The sequence below is a fragment of the Echinops telfairi genome, unplaced genomic scaffold, assembly GCF_000313985.2.
Source record: "Echinops telfairi isolate 266 unplaced genomic scaffold, ASM31398v2 ScPeMD7_9;HRSCAF=40, whole genome shotgun sequence".
Classification (NCBI taxonomy): domain Eukaryota; kingdom Metazoa; phylum Chordata; class Mammalia; order Afrosoricida; family Tenrecidae; genus Echinops; species Echinops telfairi.
Window position 1 is genome coordinate 8,459,612 of NW_022103906.1, and position 22,558 is coordinate 8,482,169.

Consider the following 22,558-nt stretch of genomic DNA (forward strand, 5'->3'; position numbering starts at 1 on the left):
CAAGGGAGACTCAATAGAGGTTGGAACCAAGGGGGACCCTGCAGGTGGATATTGGTCTTCTACTGCCATCCATAGCTTTAGCAGATAAAAGTGGACGAGACTGATAGATACTGCATGAATCATGATTTACCTTCTGACTGCAAAATAAAACAAAACTTTTGAAAAACAGATTCTTGGTTTTGTTTTATATACAATAGCTGTGCAAACTTAAGTGCTGATTCCATTTTCATTTTGTGTTTTATTGTTGGATGTTGTTGAGTCAGCACAAAAGCAACCTCTGAAGAAGTAGAGCGATCCAAAGGGTTCACATGTGTGTTTGAATCCCCACTTTTTGTTTAAGCTGAACAGCTATTTAATTATTGAGCCCTAAGAGCTCTTTAGCTTCTACATACTTACACACACACACACACACACACACACACACACACACACACACACACACACACACACACATATATATTCACTCCCTTTTAATCCATCCCAGCTGAGAGCAATGCTATAGGACCGGGTAGAACTGCTCTGTGAAGTTGCCAAGGCTCTAAGTGTTTATTGGAGTACACAGCCTCAATTTTCTCTTGTAGAGCACCTATTGTGTTCGAAGCAATGACTTTGTGGTTAATAGCTTAATACATAGCCCCCTACACGATCGTGGCTCCTTTCTTCGACACAGGGTTTTCTTATATCCAACAAAAGTTGATTTTTAGTATTTCCTGAACTTTACAGTCAGAACACTGCCTGGGAATACGCTGAAATTATTTGCAGGATTTCAATCAAGCATCATTGTTACTAAGCTGAACAAACAAAAGAAAAAATGCATTTGTCATTGAATTGATTCTGATTTATGGCGATGATTTTATAACTGTGCTCATTGGGTTATCAATAGCTTATTTTATGGAAGAAGGCAACTCGGCCTTTCCTCTAAGGTACCTGTGGGTAAACTTTAACCACCACACTTTGGTGCACATATATAGTTATTAGTTTGTTCGACATAATCTGTTTGATAAGTTCTCATATCAATCTGAAATCTGCACAATAAAAGCCATTAACCCGCCAGTATTTGGGAGAAATCCTCAAAACTAAGTTTTATTATACTATTCTCTACATTAAATCCCCACTTTTAATCCATAGCATGAAAAATACAAGAGCATGTTTCATGGAATAGAGAAGACTAGAATAAATTTTTCACACAAATTCACTCCAAGAACAAATCAATATTTTATTTCTAGCCGGGATAGCAATAGCTTCTGTAATGCTAGAGGATATTAAAATAATGCAATTCTGTGTCAGAAAGGCTTTCCCTGTTTACTTCTCTGTTCAGGCACTTCTTCCCAGTAGGGATGCCAAGCGAATCTTCAATGATAAATGCCTTAGTTGAGTTTGACTCACAGATTTAATTCATCGATATTCAAATAAAAGAAATAAATGTGCTATATTTTCCCGGACTGTCTTAAAACAATGTTCTACATTCTAACTTCCCATATATTTTATTATTACACTTTAATTACAATGGGTATATTACAGCAATATTAAACTACATTAAAAAACAAAACAAAAAAGTTCACTGCTGTCAGTCAATGTCGACTCAGTGACAAAGCTGTGGGTTTCTGAGACTGTAACTGCTTATGGGGGTAGAAAACCCAGCCTCTTCCAGCGAAGCTGCTGGTGGTTTTGAACTGCAGACCATGCACTCTCTAACCAAGGAGTAACCACTATGCCAACAGGGCTCCTTAGCATCTCTATATTAACTTAATCTAAATAAATAACTCAGGTATTGGAAACATATAATTTCAAGATTGATTTAAATGTGAATTAGGAGTTTCCATTCTTCCCAGAAAATAATTAATGAAGGCTCCCACAAGTGGTGGTCAGGTTGCTATTAATGGGTGTGGTGCATTTTCTGGTAGCAAATGAAAAAGTCAATTGGCCTGTCTCATTACAGTCCCTGGCAAAAACTTTAGCCCATACTCTTCACTACACCAGTAGATAGTGGCCTAGAATCTTCAGAACTTCACCATTAACCATATCATCATATTTCTAGCAATATAAAATTCTGTATTATCGAATTAAGTAACAAGTACATGCTACTTGAAATATCGTGTTACTATTGCTTCCCTCTAATGTCTTTTTCATCTTCTCAAGATATAATTTCCAGAATATAGTGTACACTTTATTATTCCAGTATAGACATCACTCAAAATGCAAAGCCTTCCTATGTTAGTAGATAACACATTCTCTATGAAATTAAATATATAGTTATCAAACATCTTTTAGGCACATAGTGATGATATTTTGCTGTGCTAATAATAATCAAAGGTTAAATGTTAATAATTAGAATCATAAATGTTTATAAATGCTTACAACAATGCTTCAAATAATCCATAGAAAGCTTGCATTGCCTTTTAATTCAATTTTCCCCAAACTTATTGAGGCCCCTGGTGTTCCAGATGTACATTTTATTAATTAATAATCAGAAGTGTGAATTACATTGTTACTTACAGAACAAGAAAGATTATTATTCATAGTCATCTTTAGTAAATTACTAGTCATTGGAGTATACATTTTTCTTTTGTGATAAGAGATCTATAAATAGCTATCTTATTTTTTATTTTTGTGAAAGTAATCATTTATATTATATGCAGAGGCACATTTACCCAAGGGTAAAGTTCAGAAATATTAGGAAAGAGAGAGGAATTAAGACACGACAATTAGGGAGCAAGCAAACGGAACGATGGCACATTGACGGGAATGCTATGAGTGGGACGAGACAGATGTGTTTGGATTTTTAATGTACTTCATGCAACACGCAATAAAAATGGTTCAAATAACTCCTGAATATAATTAAATATTATAATAATAAAAATAACTGTCTTCAGAGATATCATGTATATATCACAATCCACTGAAACAGGCATACATTCCCTCGTTTTATAAGTAAGGGCCATGAGCTGAAGGACGTGAAGTGGCCAGCCCACAATCTCAAACTGGTAGATAGCCAGTGGCTATTGGGATGCTTTCTAGCTCAAGTTTAGAAAGCAATCCTAAACTGAATAAAAGGAGAACAACAATTTTTAAATCATATGTTAGATTGTTTTGATTTAAACAAAAATGTTAAAATCATATGTTAAAGTACCTTCCCTCTGCTACTAAAGAAAATATCTAGTAAAATGTATCTGTAAATACAATGAATAAAGTTATACGCCTTGAGATAACATTTATAGAAAACTACTTTCAATGACTACAAAATACATTCCCTCCCCCACCCCACCCCCGGCATGCATATTATATGATGATCAAGATGCATGCATGGTGAACCACAAACCGTTTCGATAAATGTAAAAGGGAAAATCAAATAACCAAGCCCATAATCATCAAGCCAATTCTGACACGCGATGACCCTGTAGGGCAGAGTAGAACCACTTCATGATATTTAAGAGGCTGTAAAGATTTATGGGAGCAGGTGCTCTTCTCTCTGTCACGGGGAGCACTTGGTGGATTTGAACTGCCAAACTTCCACTTAGTAGCATTATGTTTAACCCACTGCTTTACCAGTTAAATTTGTTTTTGGTAAAATGAAAATAAAAATTGACAAACCATTAAATAGCAAAAAGAAAATGAAAACAAATCATCGATATTAAATAAAAATTATCACCAGATTTTATAGACCTTAAAGAAGTTAAAACAATTCTATAACCAAAACTATAATAATTTATGAATTATGAAGGGTTCAGGAGGGAGGGGGGAGGGGGGGGGAAATGAGCAAATGATATTGAGGGCTAAAGTAGAGGGCAAATGTTTTGAGATTGATGAGGGCAACAGGTGTACATATGTGCTTGACTCAAGGGATGTATGTATGGACTGTGATAAGAATTGTACGAGCCCTCAATAAAATAATTTTAAAAAAAGAATAAAGAGGGTAACAAATGTACAAATGTGCTTTATACAATTGATGTATGCATGGATTGTGATGAGTTGTATGAGCCCCCAATAAAATAACTTTAAAAAAATTCTATAACCAACTTTATAACAAAAAATTTAACTAATACTCCAAGTGCATAAATATCTTAATTAACCAAAACTGACACCAGAAGAAACATAAATCTAAATAATACTATATCTAGAAAATAAACAGAATCTGTTAAAAAGGAAATCCCAAGATAGAGATCACATTTTGTCTTTTTCTCTGCTGAATATTATCAAAGAAGAAATACACCAAAATTACACAATTTCTTTCCAGAAACACTTCCCTGTTAGCTTTATTTAAGAACATCATGATCTTTATCTGAAAAAAAATATTCCAAGTCTAACTAGAGTCCAGTAATTCATTAATATATGTACAAAAATCCTTATCAAGATATATCAAGTCAAACCCAACAATAATGTACAAATGGTCTAGTAGACTTTATCTCAGAACTCAGGATGAGCCATCATTAAAATTATGCATCAAGCACTTTTGTCAAGATAGTTGGAAAAAAAATGGATGTTGTTTTGTAAAAATGTCCAAAATAGGAATTGGAAAAAATTAACATTTGTGCAAAACAAAACCCTCAATAACAGCAAACTATTCAACTGGTAAAACACATGATGAAAAGTGTATAGTGGCAGTTAAGTTAAATGTAAAATTCAATCCCATCCAGTCAACTTTGACTGAAGGGTCGCAATAGGACAGAACAGAATTGCCCTTTAAAGTTTGCAAAGTTGTAAATCTGTATGGAAGCCAACTGCCTCACATGTCTTCTGAAGAATGGCTGATGGGTTGGAACTAATGATCTTTCAAGCGGTATTCTTAACCTCCATGAGAGCTCCTAAGTATGTCTAAGAAAAACAAACAAACATCTGTCAAGACAAAACTTGATCAGATGAGCTCAACTTCTAATAGCTGTAAAGTTGAAGCAAACAAAACACGAAAGAAGTAGATCAGCAAAATCTGAATGCAACGGAATACTTGGGAATAAAAATAGTGGACAATTGAGAGACTTAAGAAACAATAGGATGGATCTCAAAGTCATTATCAGGAATAGTAGATATTGGGGAAATAGAATATATATATTATATATTTTAATTTTTAAAATTTTAGAAAATGTAAAATAATTGATAATGACCTAAGACTGTCCCAAAGCTGCCTGGTAAGAGCATGTGACCAGATCAATTATAACAAGCTACTTTTGTGTTTGGTAGGAATATTTGTTATCTTGATGTGGTGATATTCCGCTGATATTTGTGAAGGCTCGTTAAATTTTTATTTATAACATGTAGTTTATTGCTTACAGAATTTACCTTGAAAACTATAAAAATTAAAGATCTATTTTCTGAACCACTTTTCACAATGACTATCTTTTGATCTGTATAAAGCAATCTAGAACGCTTTATACAGATCTATGTACATTAGCTATTCTTATTCCAGAGTTATAATTCAGGAAACCAAAACAGCATGTTTTCATAAAAACTAGGCAATTCAGCATTCAAACAATTATCCTCATGGATTAAAAATAAAGAATGACAATATACAATTACATTATTGCTCTCTTCAATGCAATACTTTAAATGCAAGGTATGATAAAACAAAACAGCAGAAAGTCATGAATTGTGGTAGAGAAAGAAACTTTGCAATTTTGTCCAAATCCCCCAGTTTAAAAAATTAAGTAACAAAGTCCTAGGAGTGTTGCAATTATGTTTGAGCCAGGAGTTTTGGATGCTTCTTCTAATCACCTTTGAATTACCATATGGAATTGACAAGGCAGTGATTGTTAATTAACCTTCTAGAGCATAGGTTGCAAGCTGCTGGTACACAGATGCATTTTCTTTGGCTCACACTACAATTTAAAAATAGGGGCATTTCGTATAATGACGATTCGCAGCGGCTGTTGAACAACTGAATGCTCTGGCAACATTGGCTAAGCCCCACATTCAGGTTGGAAAGGATTGACTAGAGCTTTGTAACAGCGACAACATTTATCTGACCCTCCAGAACATCCCCCCCCCCCTTTCTTTTACTATTGTCTTACTCCTGGGCCCTCACTAACGGATATTCTCTGCCTACCTCCAGCATGCACTTGGATTTGTGACCCTTCTCTGGTTAGTGACTGGCAGATAAAAATCTCTAACTCAAACTATCACCTACTTAGCCTTCATGTTACATGTACTTCAATTGGGGGTGGGCTGAAGTTAGGTTATTAGGTACTCTTTTCAGTGTGATAATATCAGATAATATTTCTTTCAAAAGATTTAATAATTTCCAGTGAATTGGTGTGTCATCATTCGTTTATCTTTATTTGATTAGCTTGCTATTATTGCTCTTGAGATGATGAAAAACTGGAAACAAGAGAAGTGCCTTTTTAGAGGGAAAAGTCACAATAATTGTCACATGTGTGTGTGTCAAAATAGGGTGTCATAGGTGACAACTATGATAAAAGCGTGCTAGGCACAAGAAGAAGAAAACCATTCGTCATGAGAGGAAACCAAACAGCCCCATGGACAGCACATCCTACCAGCTCCGCCCTCCCTCTCTATGACCACAGCACTCGCTGCCTTTGAAGCCGGGTTCATCTTCACCGTAGCTATTTCCTCAAAGTTCATGGATGTTTTCCACTCGGGTCTTTTGTGCCATTGAGCTGTAAAGTGAAAAACAAACAAACAAACAAACAAAAACCCCAGGGTTTGGGGCCAGTCTGATGTAGAACATGCATTTCAAATGAAAATGAAGTCGCTTCTGAAGCACAATGCATGTAGAGAACAAAGTATCCTTCAGTGGCCAACTATGATTATTTTCTTCCGCATCATGAAATATATATACTATATCTCTTTTAAGAGGGTCTCAAACAGTGGGTCCAGTTTGCAGATACAGCTTAAATGATCCTTTCAAGTTCCTTTTGTGAGTAGCTAAAGAGCCATCGAGTTTCTAAAGCAAACTTCTCTCCTTCCGTGCTGGAGACCGGGATCAAGTCGCAGTCAATGTGCCTTCCGTGTAAGCACTCAGGTGTCACCTGCCAGCGGCTGCTCATTTGATGTGAAATAGGTCTCAGTAGAGCTTTCAGACAAAGGTAAACTGGGAAGGAAGCCTCACACCCTTACTTCTGAAATTCAACCAGCGAGCACTCTGAGAAGCACTCTCCTCTGGTTTGCAACCAATCAAGCCATGGTACAGAACACAGCAGCATCTCCTTCCATGTGCAGACAGGGTCACCATGACTGGACGACCCCAAGGAAACATGAGCTGAAGCCCTGAACTCTTGGACAGTGTCTCTGACTTCAAAGGTCACAAACATATGAGCAGCTATAATCGAAATATTTTCAATGTCTCCTCTAATGCCCATTAGGTGCCACCCCCTTTCCACTTTTACTATTGAAAAGTCATATATCACTCTACCTCATCAAATTACCACCTGCCTGTCAGTTGGTCCTCCTGTGGTGGCATGCATGTGATGGTGATGGTAGGAGCTATGCCATCAGTATGTCAGGGACTACGAAGGTCACTCATGGTGCACGGGTCTCAGTGGAGTTTCCAGAATAAGGCAGACTTGTCAGAAAGGCCAGTCATCTACTTCTGAAAATTAGCCAATGTTGGTATGTGCCACTCTGGTGGTTCCCGTGCATTGCCAGTCTATGGATAACAATAGCATGTTGTCTGATATACTACTAAATGATAAATCATCTAGATGAAGTGGCACTCAAAGCACACAGTGGCCACACCAGTAGGTTGGAATATACTAATGATATTGAAAGTGACATAATTTTATTCTGTTATGCATGGGTTTGCATGAGTCAAAGCTGACTGGATGTGTGCTAGCAATAGCTAGCAACTGAATTAAAGCAAAATAAAACTAAACATATTAAGCAATTGCTTCTGAGATTTTTCTAATGGAAAATATTTTCTGCATAGGAACAGTGTTTAATTTATCTGCACCACAAGGAAAATCTCTTACGATTCTGTCATTCCAGCACAAAAAGTGATCATCTACATAAAGCTCATATAAAACTCAAACTGTCTCTGCCATCAAGTCAGTTCTGACTTACAGGAATCCCTACAGAACAGGGTAGAACTGCCACTGTGAGTTTTTAAATCTATTAACTTTACAGGAGTATAAAACCTCATCTCTCTCCCTCCGAGTGGCTGGAGGCTTTGATCTGCAGTCCTTGAGGTTAGTGGTGCAACACATAACCAACTAAGCCACCAATGCTCCAAAATTTCATACAAAACACTGAAGATTCTAGGAAGTCTGATTATTTCTAGTACTTATTGATTATGAATATGGATAGCTTCCCAGTAAGTATTTTAGCAAAAGTATTCTTAAAGATTCATTGCCATTGAGAAATTTTAAAAATCAATTAATATCTTACTGTCTTTTTGTCATATTCGATATGTTCCTTTTCCCAGAATTCAAGGACAAAAAAATAAATGTCTTTCCTTTTGAGACAGAATGTAAAAATGATTTTGATGAAATTTGGTTATGACTAATACTGTGCAAAATTCACTTACTTGCTGACATGATCTCTGGTCACTTCCATTATCAAGGCAGTAATGCAGGATCTGCTCCACTGACTAAGCTGCAGAGATAAAATAGTCTCCCGATCTCATTGGTCAGTGCAAATATCTCTGCTGTTAGCTGAAAGGTTCAGGGCTCAGAGGAAAGGCCTGATCATCTACTTCTGAAAAATCAGCTATCAGCCCTGAGGATCTAGTTCTACTCTGAAAGACAACAGACCATTATGAGTATGTTGTCTTCACGTGTACTGGATGTTTGTGAGTTTTAGATGAGATAGGTATTGTTGTGAATCAGAGGTTTTCACTCTAAGCATCCTTGGCATACTGAGCTAAAGGATTTTGTTGTAGAAGGCTGTCCCTGGTTGTATGTTTAGCAACATCTCTGGCCGCTACTCACATTCACCAGCACTTATGACATCTACAAATGTCTGCTGACATTTCCACATGCTTGATTGGTGAGGTACTTAGTTTATTGTGCCAACCTGGCTGATAAACACATGTGGGGTTAATTGAAGGGCAGAGAGATAAATGGCTCAGAGAGCCTCACCTTTCTTGTTCTCAGGTCTCTTGCTTTGTGATGGTAGCACCAGGGTGAAGATGCCTTAGCAGTTCCCTGCTTCAGCTGGCAAGGCTCACTTCCTGCAAGACATCCCTGAGGAGAAGCCACATGGACCTACCCCGATGCACCCCTGGATGCTGGAGTAGCCATGTGGAGATGCCTGCCAGTGCTGAGATGTGCACACATTCACTGACTCGGCTTTCCTCCTGCAGTCAGGGTCATCACGTGTGTTTTGTGAGATGGAGAAGGACTTTGTGGATTGGTGTGGGACATATGGGTTAATATTGGACTTGTGGGCTTGGGTAGCACTGGGTTGGGATGTTTTCTTGATGTGTACTTACCCTTTATATAAAACACTCTCCTATACATATGAGTTTCTGTGGATTTGTTTCTCTAAAGTACCCAGACTAACACAAGGGGACATCAAATCACCCCAGGTGAGAAATGATTATATAGATATAGGCGGTATAGAGATGAGAGACAGATGTCAGAAATGGTCACAGGAATAGCTTTCCCAGAATTACCAGGATTCCAAAGACAGAGGACCTTTATTTACTTGAAATGTCAACAAATGAACAGTACTGCTGTTGTGTTTGTAAACATATAGCATTGTTATTGTAGGGGTTAGGTGACAAGGAGCCAGACGCAACATGCAGTGATCCTATACATAACAGAACGAAACACTTCCTGGTCCTGCACCAGACTCACCATTGTTTCTGTGCCTAAGTCCATTTTTGTCCCCACAGCCTCAATCCATACCCTGGGGGTACTTCTGGGAGGTCGGCCACTTCTTCAGTCCTTCTTCAAGTGTCTCCTGCTAATACGTCTCAAGTTTGTAAGCTGAAGTCTTGCCTCCTGACCTCTAGGGAGCATTCTAGCCTACTTCTTCCAAGTCAGATTGGTTTGTTCTTTTAGAAGTCCATTCTTGCTGCTATTGGGTACCAAGGAGGTGGCTCCGACCAATCGCAACCGTATACACCACAGAAAGAAACACTGCAAGGTCTGCAGCATCCTCACAATTGTCCCTAAATCTGAGCCCATGGATGCAGCCACTGTGTCCATCGATCTTGTGCAGGACCTGCCACTTTTTCACCACCTTCCTACTTTACCAAACATGATGTCCTTCCCCAGGGACAGGTTTTCCCTGAAAAAGGCCTCCGTATACATAAGATGAAGTCTTTCCATCCTTGCCTATAAGGGGCACTCTGGCCTTACTTTTCCCAAGAGAGATCCACCTGTCCTTTGAGGAGGCCATGGTACTTTCAATATTCTTCTCCGGCAACACAATTCAAATGCACCAATTCTTCTTCAGACATTTTTGCTCAGTGCCCACATTTCACATGCATACAAGGCAGTTGAAAACTCCTGCATCAGTCAAGCGTACCTTGGTCTGCAAAGTAACATACTTTACAAATCCAATTAGATAGTCTTAAATGGTCATAGATCTTTTAAACTAAAGCCACATTTAGCATTAATAAAAAATTATATTATTTGATAAGAAACCCACTGCCATTCCGTAGGCTGTGTTAGATATGCACTTCTGCTAACTTCCCTTAGCATCTATTGAAATTACTACAGTCTATTATAATTATGCCTACATACAAAATCCTATAGTTTCCACAATGAACCAGGATTCCATGGATTTTTTATTATAAATCTTTATTCATGATATGACAAAATAAATTACCAAGGGTTCACGAGGGAGGAGGAAGCAAGGAGAGAGGGGGCAAAAATGGAGAGCAAATGTTTTGAGAATGATGAGGGTAACAAATGTACAAATGTGCTTTATACAATTGCTGTATGTATGGATTGTGATGAGTTGTATGAGCCCCCAAAAAATGATTTAAAAAAAATCATTATTCATTATTAAAGGGGAGTAGTAAAATAAATGTCTGATATCTTTCAATAGCACTAAATAAAGATTTCGTTCATTATTTTTAATGATACCAAGTTTTTTATTAATAAATCATTTTATTGGGGGGCTCTTACAGCTCATATAGCAATCCATACACCAATTGTACCAAACACATTGAGACATATGCCATCATCATTGTCAAAACATCCTCTTTCTGCTTGAGCCCTTAAATCATTTATTGGTTTATTATTGTTTAGGTTTTATCATTGGTGTTTGGGATTTTAAATTTTTGGAAAGGAAATTCATCAGCAATTAATTTTCTAATTTCTTAATTATCTGCCTGACTTAGAAAGATACCTGAAATATTTATTATTTACTTCTTTATTTTCCATATTAATGTTTAAATGCATTATCCTATATATTATAATTTATATTTAAATTTGTATTAAGATATAATAAGTCTAACAAATATTTTATAAATCTTTGTCAATTCTTAGATTCCCATGACTGAAAAACAAAGAGAAAACAAAATCTACAATTCCAAAATATAATTGTCTGTTACATATTGTCATGTGGGAAATTTGTCTGGGTATTTTTTCTTTCTTTGTTTCTCTTTCAAAAAAAATTGAATATTGTACCTTAAATCTGTTTGTAAATGACACAAATTTCTATGAGTTGTGAGCTACTTGAATACCTTTTTCAAGTACATATATTTACAATTTCTCAAAAGATTTCTCTGCCCAAATTTATATAGTTGCTTTCAGATTGGTCAGTGTGATAGTTAAGATTTATAGTGCTAACATGGTCAATAAACACATGTGGGATTAGTTGAAGGGCAGAGAGATAAGTGGCTCAGGTCTTTTGCTTCTGATGGTCAGACCACTTTGCGACTGCCTTAGCTAGTTCTCTGCCTCAGCTGGCAAGGCTCATGTCCTGTCAGACATCCCTGAGGAGAAGCCACATGGACCTACCCCAATGCACCCATGGGTGCTGGAGTAGCCACTTGGAGACCCCTGCCAGCACTGAGATGCTCACACTATCACTGATTCGGCTTTCCTCCTGCAGTCGGTGTCATTGCAGGTGTTTTGGGAGTTTGAGGAGAACTTTGTAGATTGGTATTGGACATATGGACTAATGTTGGACTTATGGGCTTGCACTAGACTGGGTTGGGATGCTTTCTTAATGTACACTTACCTTTTGTATAAAACTCTCTATCATATACATATGAGTTTCTGTGGATTTGTTTCTCAAGTCTACCTAGACTAACACAGTCAAGAAATAAAAATATACTATTAATATTTGGTTATAGCACAACATACCACTAAAGCATGAGGAGATACTAGTCAGAATTCAAGCACATGTTCAAATTTTCTTATTGTATTTCAGATATTTTTCTTGCTACCTCCCTTAAAGACGTTATTATTTTATCTCCATAATTTCTACCAAAACTAATTTATCTTTTTTATAACAAATTAAATTTTGTTAATATAAATTTTGCACATATATCTAGGGTTTCTACAACCTAGATAGCATATTAAAGCACCATGGAGATTATTTAATTGGGCTTCCCCTACTTATCTGGGGAAAAAAATCTGAGGATAACTTGAAGTTCTTACCGTTAAAGGCAAAAGACTACAGCCTTTTTATGGATTATGTATGAACATAAATAAAGCAAAAAAAATCCTCACAACCGAGTCAATAAACAATATCATGACTATAGGGGTAATAGATTATTTATTATGGCTCTTCTAGCCTAAGTGTCAGTAGGAAGTTGAAGGAAGATGCTACTGGGATTCACTTGTGAGTAATTGTGAATAGAATTCTCTGAGTGCCATCCTGCTGTGTATAAACTTACACACTTCACTGGGGAAATTGGGCTTGCTGACCTATGGTAGTGGAGCTGAGTGATTTAGGGCTAAGGCTTACTGCAGTGGTGTGCCTTTGCACACTGTTTCTGGGGAGCTAGGTTTCCTGACCTATTAAGCTTAAGCTGAATGCCTTTGTTTGTGAGTGTGCTCTTTGGACATCTACCAGCAGACTCAACCCTGAGCACTTCTCACTGGCATTTTACCTTATTAATTTGCTTAATAAAGCCCGGAATCTTGAATTTTGTCTGTGAGTTCTGTGTTGTAATTGCAATGGATATTAGAACCCAGAGAAATAAAAAATAGAGAACACTAGTTATGATAGCACAATGATAAGCAGTAAAATGATAGACATTTTATTTCACTTGAATCTATAATCAATCCCTGTGAAAGTAACAGTCAAGATATCAAATGATGTATTGCAGTGGGCAGATCAGCTGCAAAAGACTTCTTTGCAATATTAAAAAGGAAGGATATCAGTTTGATAACTAAGTTGCATCTGACACACATCTCTGCATTTTAAACCATCTCATATGCATGAGAAAGCTAAATAGCAAAAAAGGAAGACTGAAGAAGAATTGACACATTCGACTTGTGAGGTTGTCAGAGAATGTTGAATACATGTGAACTACCAGAAGAATGAACAAATCTGTCTTGGGGTAAATATAGACAGCATGCTCCTTAGAAGTGAGAATGCCAGGACTTCAGCTTACTTCCTTTGGACTGTCAGTGAGGAAGGACATCACGGCTGGTAAACTAGAGAGTTAATAGAAAAGAGGGAGACCCTCAAAGAGATGAACTGACACAGTGACTCCTGCACCGGTCTCAGTCTAGACCTGAGAGCAAAGAGGGGACAGGGCTTCAGTCAGTCACTCACTCACTGCTGTCCAGGCAATTCCGACTCATGGCAACCCTTTAGGACAGGGTAGACATGTCCCCAAGGGTTTGAGACTGTAACTCTTTACATCACAATTGTGAAGGCAGCAAAGGACCAGGCCACATTTCATCTGCTCTTCAGAGAGCTGACATGAATGAGGACCAACCAAATGACACATAACAAGAACAACTGCAGACAACTCAGCATTCTGTTTCAATGCACTGTGGGCACCACAGTGCATTGAAACAGAATGACCATTGTGAGGACAGTGGAGGGGCAGCCAGCGTTTCTTTCTGTTGTTGAGCATCGGGTCATAATTACATCAAAGACAGTAAACAACAACCAAGGCCCATGAATTACTGAACGTGGCTGTTAGTAATGGATAACACTTACTCACAAAACAAATAAATGAAAGTGTACTGAAGAACATTACTTTTTCTTCATTCTAAAAATTCAATCCAGAGTAGTAAGAATGAATGACAAATTCACCTGTGGAAATTATAAACTTCTATGAAAGGACCAAATCCCCCAACTCCCTGTCTGGTTCCCTTTGGTATCCCTCCCTGAGGAATACTAACCTTTACTACTGTTTGGCAACACTGAGTGGGATTCTCTGATTTGACTGTCCAGTACTCCACGAAAACATCACTAATATATAGGATGTTTTCATTTATCACCTCCTCATTCAGGGTGTCTGGGCCCACTTTTTGGTGTCCTCCTCACCATGAGCTGGCCCGACCTTGCTGGCTGTTCTATTCGGTCTCTGTCTATGTACCTAGTTGACCGTGAGAAACCATTAAGGGTTTGTTCTTGGTGTTAGCATGAAGCTTGAGTCCCCATACAAGCTTTTAGTCTGACTTAGGCTGTACTCTGCATGTATCTGAAAGTCTGAATCAGGGTATTGCTCACTACCCACATTAAAAATAAAGCAATACTCTGACTTTTATGTGGCTAGGGTGACTTTGCGTCAGAATCAACTGGACGGCAGTGGGTTATTCTTCTGTGAGTGGCACCCATAGGGCCCCCAAAAGGAAATGTTGGCCAGTAAGGCAGGATTTTGACACCACAAGATCTATTAAATGATGATAATAAAAATGAAATGCCCTCCCAATCCTTAAATTTGAAATGTCTAAACAACATAAAGGTATTTAATATGGGCTTTCTATTATTTTAATTTCAAGAATTTTTTGCAGATTAAAAATGGGGAGGGGACCCACTGTAATATCTTAACACCATGATGCACGATTTCCTAATTTAAATGCTAACACAACACTCATCTCTAACCTCTTCTTTACCACCATTTCAGAAAGTGAGGGCAATCTTCTCTACAAGAGAGGGTCCAGATAGCCAGGATTATTTTTCTATGACTTGTATTCTGTAAAAGTCACAAAATAATATACTCCTACTGGCTTTCTACATTTTCAATATAGTGTTCCTTCTTATTCTTATATTTATTTATATTATGTTTATATAGTACTCATTTATTTTATTATGTCATATTATATATTTATGTATTATGCTTATAAGTATTCACTTTCTGATCCTTTAAAGGGATTTCTCCTGATTATTTGATATTATAATAATGTCACAGTTGGAGATAGGTTTAACACCTATTGAAGTCAAACAACTTCAATGATTTTGTGATAGCATATACTACTTCAAATTGAAAGACTATCTCAAGATACTAGTCATTACCTTGGGAAAAAAATAAAATGCTTATTTAAAGGAGAAGGTTATATTAAGTAGTGTAAATTATATACAGAGAAGTCAATGATGGCTAGTTCTCTACTCTGAAACATTTTAATGAAAGTGACTCAACTCAGATTTCTTAACTCTTTGATTTATCACTGGAAAAGACATATTATCATCATCTCTCTTGCCTTCAGCAACTACGTGCTGGAGTATTATTAAGGAAAACAAAAACCCAAGAAACTAAATTCAAAAAACAACTGCTTTTCAGTTGATTCCAAGTCATAGCATCCCTACAAAGGATTTCTGATCTCTGAATATTTATGGGAACCAACCACTACATCTCCCTGCACTCGAGTGGCTAGTGCATTTCAACCACAGACTCTGTGGTTATTGGTCTAGTGCTCAACTCATAGTGTCCTCAGAGCATCTTGTAGTTGGACAAAGATATGTACATTCCAAACAAATGTAACCTCAGAACAATTGTCATTTCAGAGGTGCCTAAGCTTAAAAGTATGCTTAGTCTCCGGTGCCATAGGAAACAGAAAGTTACTATTTATTCTTCAATTTAGGATCTAAAGATTTCCTGATTAAATATGACATGAATTGGATTTTTAAAATTTTTTCCATTTAGAAGAGCAAAATGAAGTATTAGGAAACTCAAATAGTGTTTTCTCTAGCAAGGTCAGATCAAGGAATAATCCATGGAGCCATGTAAGTGAATGAGCAATTTTCACAGGTGGGCAGAGTCAGGGGAAACATCACCAAGACTGAAGGACTGCAGTACAGTTCAGGGTCAGATAATCGAGTGCTTTGAATAAAAGTCCAAAATGTACTAGAAAAGTTTATCTTGTGGGCAATGTGTGACACAGATTTGACAGAGTGTATCAAATGTTTCTGGATTTGAGTGAGATGAACCAAGTAGCAGGAATGTCATAGCATGTGTCAATCAATATGTATTAGTCAATTTATGATAAAGGAACCCTAGTGGTATCATGCTTAAAGCATTTATTGCTAACCAAAATGATCAGGAATTGACAACATCAGTTATGTTTGTTTCCTAATAATTATAGCTTTGAAATCCCTGCTGGCTGTTCTGCTGTGCCCTACAGGGTCACCACAAGTCAGAATCTATAGGACAGCAGTAGGCTTGAGTTTGGGGACTTACGACAAAGCAAGGGGTTTCATTGAGGAATTTACTATGAGAATAAAATAATTGTATGGAGAGATATGAACAATAAATATTCTATGATTGTGTGGTTAGGTATACTTAGAGATTTGAGAAGCTGCAGCATAAAGTCAATAAACATAAAAGATTCAGAAAGTAGCAATACACCAAGAGCTCAAAAATAAATACACAATAGCTATATTTTTCTTTCTATAGAAATAAAAATGTGGACGTTTATTTTAATTTGGAATAATTCCTAATGTGCTTAAATTAAGAGAAGCCATACGTTGCCTCTTGGTATTCACATATTAATGTATTTATGGAAGGCCAAATCATATATGAGTTTGTGTATGTGCTTATATTACAATAATTTTCCAAGATGATAATATGAATTATACATTATATTAATATATTTTAACTATTTTTAACTTGGTAAAAACATATATTTCTTCGAATCAGAATTTACTCAATGTTTGTGGACTTTGGGGTAAAGTGGGGTACACTAGGCTATAGTGTAAATATCAATAATTTAAAACTCCAATTTCTATATTTTATTTGTTAGTTGGGAGCTAAATCTAGATTGTTTTAGTATATTTAGAAAATGCCCTTCTTGTTATACAAAATAAAGTTCTTTAGAGTAAAATGCTCAAGTTGCTTAACAAAACAAATAGTAATTCATTTTTTTAGTTAGCGTACATTTAGAGCTGCTAAAAATGGCTTTTGTGGAACAGTAAAGACAATAGACCCTGACAGCTATAAGTAATAACTTTCATGCCAGCTCACAGCTCAGCGGCTCCGCACATCCATCCCCTCACAAAAGTATCCCTCATTTGCATTCTGGAGCTGTGTAAACGTTGTTAGTTAATTGTATTTGAGAAATAAACAACTGTTCCAAGATATAACAGGAAAACAAATGGCATTAGAGCCCTCTTTCCCCAAATTAATTAGAATTGGATGCTATTTATAATTACTCCTCCCATTAACTGATGTTCAACTACTGGGTCCTTCTCTGTGTATTTCCCAAAACAATACTCACATTTGTTTTTAACATCATTGATTTCTCTCTGAATTTATTTAAGTAAGCATTAATAGCTCTTAGAATTATGTGATATACATACATTTATGATGTTTTTATCTTTTTGTGATATAACCCTGGGAAGTCATTTTGACCCTCATACACTTCATGTTCACACTTAGAATATCCACTTAAAAAAGAAGTAGAGGGAAGGTTGTTCATTGTTCAGTTTATTACAGAGAGGAAAGCGCCATCCTAAACTTAAGGGTTTACGTGTTACCATAAACATTATACAAACAGAGAGGAATACAACTCAGTCTTTTTCTCCTCTAAGTAAAACAAATCTACTGCTAACTGAGTCATATTTACCCATTTAGTCTCTTATTACCCAGTCTCTTTCTTTTTCTTCCAAAAATATTTTTGTATAAATAAAGTCAGCAAGGTATTTTACATGCAACTCACTGGTTCCTATAAAGCTCTCAGAAGTATAAACATCACTATATATTATCTCTGGAACTTTGAAAGACAGAGCAATGAATCAAACTGTTCTGATCTTTATTGTCCACCGATGAATCTTCTAATAGTGAAAATAGCAGAAGTACCATTTTTAAGCTTTGTATTTATTTGACATTAAAAATAATCTTATTCTCACCATGCAGAAGAAAAGTGGATTGTGTAATGTTACCTAGTTAATCAAATTAGCATATGAAAATACATCAAAAAGTACTGCCATAAAAATGATACAAGCAGTTATTAACCATAAAAATGTGAAGCTGTTTTTTCTGGATACATCCTCTATCACAATATATACACTTTTAAAGGCGATATTTCCTTTTGTCCAATGCTTCCCAAAAGTATTCTGCACTCTTTCTTCCATTCACACTCCTTCAATACAGCTCTCTTGACATCCTCGAAAGATTCCAATTATGGCCTTTTAAAAAGTTCTTTGAGTTTCAGGAACAAAAAGAAGTTTGAAGGGGAAATGATCAGAAGTGTGGGGGTGGATAGAGTAAGTTTTTCCAACAAAATTCTTGTGGGACATCCTTGCTACCTTCCAAGTATTTGCAGATATTGTGATGGGGGTAAAAATAAATCCTCAGCACAACTTTTTTGGCCTTTTTGTTCACAAATACCATTTTCAATTATCTCAAAGTTTCTTCATAATAAATTCTCATGATCAGAATTTTTTTCGAGGAAATCTATCAAGGTTATGAGAGTCACCATAACCTTCTCAGCTAAACTTTGCACTTTTAATCTGGATGGGTCAACAGATCCCCTCTGAACCCACTCTTATGATAGGACATTTTTAAAGGTACACCATGGAGTCTAAGACAAATCTATGACAGAGAGAACATTTCTGTTGCTATCTATTGAATATAGAGTCACCTTTCAACATATCATGTTTGGAATAAACTGATGCATAATTTTTGACTGACCTTCATCTTAAGACCAATTTCCTTTGTATGCAAGAACTATAGAAAATAAAAATCTTGACAGAATAAAAGATAAATTCTCTAAAAGTATACATGTTTATTTGGGCTGATATTTGCCTAATCTTGGATTCCTAATTCCCCCTTTTGCCATAGTTTTAGCAGTATCTATTACAATTCTTACTATTATTACAACATATTAATTTTTCCTAGTAGTGAAAAAATGAGAACAAAAACTAGCATATAATGAATTCAGAATAGCAGAAATATGGATAAGAAGGCATATCAAGCTAAAAAGTATTAGCTATAGATATAATGCAAAGAGAGATACCAGTGTATAAATTATGACAGACTGGTCAAATGACAAAATTTTTTAAAAACATGTAAAAAATATTGTAGATGACCCAATCAAAAACATAATGTTATTTTACATGTAAAAAAGCTTAGAATACTCTATAATAATAAAATATACTATATAGTTAATATCACCATTTCAACTATATGAATAATCATTCAAAAATATTATTAATGCATATTTGGATATTAACTGAATTACAAATAAGATTTGCTTATTTTTTCTCACTTTTTATGAATAAAGTAAGGGACTTTTGTGGAGGCAGAACATATCATAATCTGCAAATCAATTTTTTATTCAAGAATACAACCTTCCTCAATGTTCTTACCACCACCTATTACCTTCGTTCTTTTAATTGACAGCATTTTCTGTAATATAGCTTTGTTTTTTTCTCTTCATTTTATTCACACATTTATCTTTTTCCATTTTCTCTCAAATCCACAGTTGCTTAAAAACAATAGTGTATTGTGTCTTTATGTAAATCACCTTAATATTACTGCTTTACACTCTTGAGTAATTTCATATCTCTATCTATAAGTGATGGTAATAATTGTTTACCTTATTGAAAATGTGCATAATTTGGCACATAGCTATGCCTTTTATAATAAACTTTTATTTCTGATAATGAAACTCAAATGTGAATTCCAATATCATTTAAGAATTGGCATACTCAATTCCATATACATTTTGGGGGGGAAAAAAAAGATACTTTACCTCACTTTTAAATTCCCTTGTTGGAGTTGTCCATCATAAACTGATAAAATATCAAAGTCTTCTTCAAGAGCAAAAGTATGAAATGACAATTGTATCCTATTGCGTTCTCCTGTGATAATGATCCAGGTGCAGTTCGCATAGTTTGGATAACCATGAGGAAATCCTGGGCTCTCGATGGTGCCATTTGGACCCTGGACTAAGCCTCCACAGTTTTGATCTGAAAAATAAAAACATGGAAATACATTATTTTGGCCATCTTTAACTGAAGAATTTTTAACTTATTTTGAGAGTCTTCATGCCCAAGTAGTGAATGGTGAATCACAAATAGTGTATTCCAGGATAAAGAGAAGAATAGAATAACCAAAATAAAAGAGGAGGAAAAAAGAAAACACAGCACTTGACTACTCATATTGAAAATTCTGAGATTGTTTTTCTGTCATTTTTCGACACAACATGTCAATATCAGTCTTCTAAAGGTCTGCCAATGCTCTGGAGAGTATCATGCTTTTAGAACGGAGTAAATGATTCTTGTTGGGGAAACTAAATTTACAGATATAAAATGAACACTATGAGATTATACAATATATCCATGCATGTAGAACTATAGTTGTTATTGCACTCTATGACACTATGAATAGAGAAAATATTGGTCAATATGCACACACATTAATTTTGCCTGCACTGGATAAAATTTTACTGTATCAAAGAATAAAGCAAAACTATAAGCATGTTTCTGATAAAAGATAAGAGGCTAAAATGTTCAGAAGTAGAACCTTCCCACTTGTAATATCTGAGTTGGAGTCAATCAACATGGCCTTTCTAGTTGTAATTCCTTATATGATGCCGTGTAATTCTGGACTCTATGTCTGTGCTTATAATCCCATCTTGGAAAGTGCTCTCTACTGAACTATTGGACAGGATTAGGTGTAATCAAGACCTCACTTCATTAAATAGAGGGAACCAAGTCACAGCCTTTTCCTTGGGGACACCTTTAGACTTCCCTTTGCAGGGGGTGTGGACCAGGTCACCCCCTTTGCTTGCGTGTGGACATCTTTAGGACACTTCTCAAGTGTGTCACTCAGGACAACATCCTGTGTTTTCCTTGGATAAGTAAATAAGCTGGTACCATTATACAATTGTGACACGCATCACCTGAAAGCTATACCTGGATTTCCTAACTGAGTTTTGGTAGAAGCTATAAGACCAGGTGTGTCTTTTGGACAGTATTGGCATCTGGCTCTTGACTGTACATTTGGGTAGCCTCTGGCTGACCTTTAGATTTAGATCTTAACAACAATGTCCACCATGTAAGACATTTCCTTAAAGTTTCTGTGAGACTTTGTAACAAATCACAGACCCCGGGGTAATATGGAAAAATACTTCAGGGAGGAGTGTGTGGAAGGAAATGGAGCAGCATAGAGTATAGGATGATGTGCACATTTGGGACATCTTTATTTTCCAATTTATTGTATAATTCTTCTAAAAGATTTATTACCATAATGTCTTCCTATTAAGATAGGATGGCACAGACGAAAGCAAACACATCAAACGCTATGCTGAATTAAAGTATCAGAGCAAAAAATGGCTCAGGTGGGTTTTAATGTTTGTTAAGCAGGTGTGGGTTTGCAGGATATCCCAATTTTTGCTGACTCCTCTGCTTATCACTTTGCTTAGACAGGTGAGATGTAAATTACTCTTATTGCCTAACATCTACATGAAAATGAGGGTGAAGAAGACAATACAATTAGAGTGAAGTAAAACAAGCACTTTCCTGCTGTAAAGGCTTACCCATAGCAGTGTAGGGTAATGTAAGAGTAAGGCTGGAGTACTCAGAACTGAAAGAGAGGTGGACTGGGGTATGGCCACAAGGAAACCCAGGAGATTAATGGATTAAAACCTAAAGAGGAAATCATCATGAGGCTTTGGAGAGTGTATGAACCAGAGCTCAATGTAATTTGTTATGGTAAACTATGAGACCACCTTCAGTCAGTGAGTATGGTTAGCGGCATGAAGCAAGGTTGGACCATGAGATCAAAAACTAGATTCAACTTTGTAGCTGCTGCTGATACAAGTCCCAGAATATTTGATGGTACAGATTTTAAAATTATCTAAAGACAAAGGTGTGCATAAGCAAATGTGGTGAAGAAAGTTGCTGGTAACTGACTACCAAAAGATACTGCATCTGGGGGTCTTAAAGGCTTGCAGGTAATTAAGCGGCCATCTAGCTCAGAAGCAACAAAGTCCACATGGACGAAGCACACCAGCCTGGGTAACTACAAGGTTTCAAAGGGATAAGGTATCAGGCATCAAAGAACAAAAAATCATATCATTGTGTGCCCACATTCCCAATATGAACACTGAAGACAAATGTGTGCATAAGCAAATGTAGTGAAGAAAGCTGATGGTCCCCAGTTATCAAAAGATATAGTGTCTGGGGTTTTAAGGCTTGAAGATAAACAAGCACCTATCTAGCTCAGAAGCAACAAAGCCCATGTGGAAGAAGCACACCAGCCTGTGTGACCATGAGGTGTCAAAGGGATCAGGTATCACGC

At 36.4% G+C, this 22,558-nt stretch overlaps 1 protein-coding gene across 1 annotated transcript in view; it reads right to left on the reverse strand.

The window, feature by feature from the left end:
• Positions 1–22,558, reverse strand: part of CSMD1 (CUB and Sushi multiple domains 1) — a 2,262,799-nt gene that overhangs the window by 1,862,979 nt on the left and 377,262 nt on the right. The window contains exon 2 of the mRNA XM_045286696.1: positions 20,007–20,223. Within this exon, the coding sequence (XP_045142631.1) occupies positions 20,007–20,223 (217 nt within the window). The remainder of the gene's footprint in view (positions 1–20,006; positions 20,224–22,558) is intronic.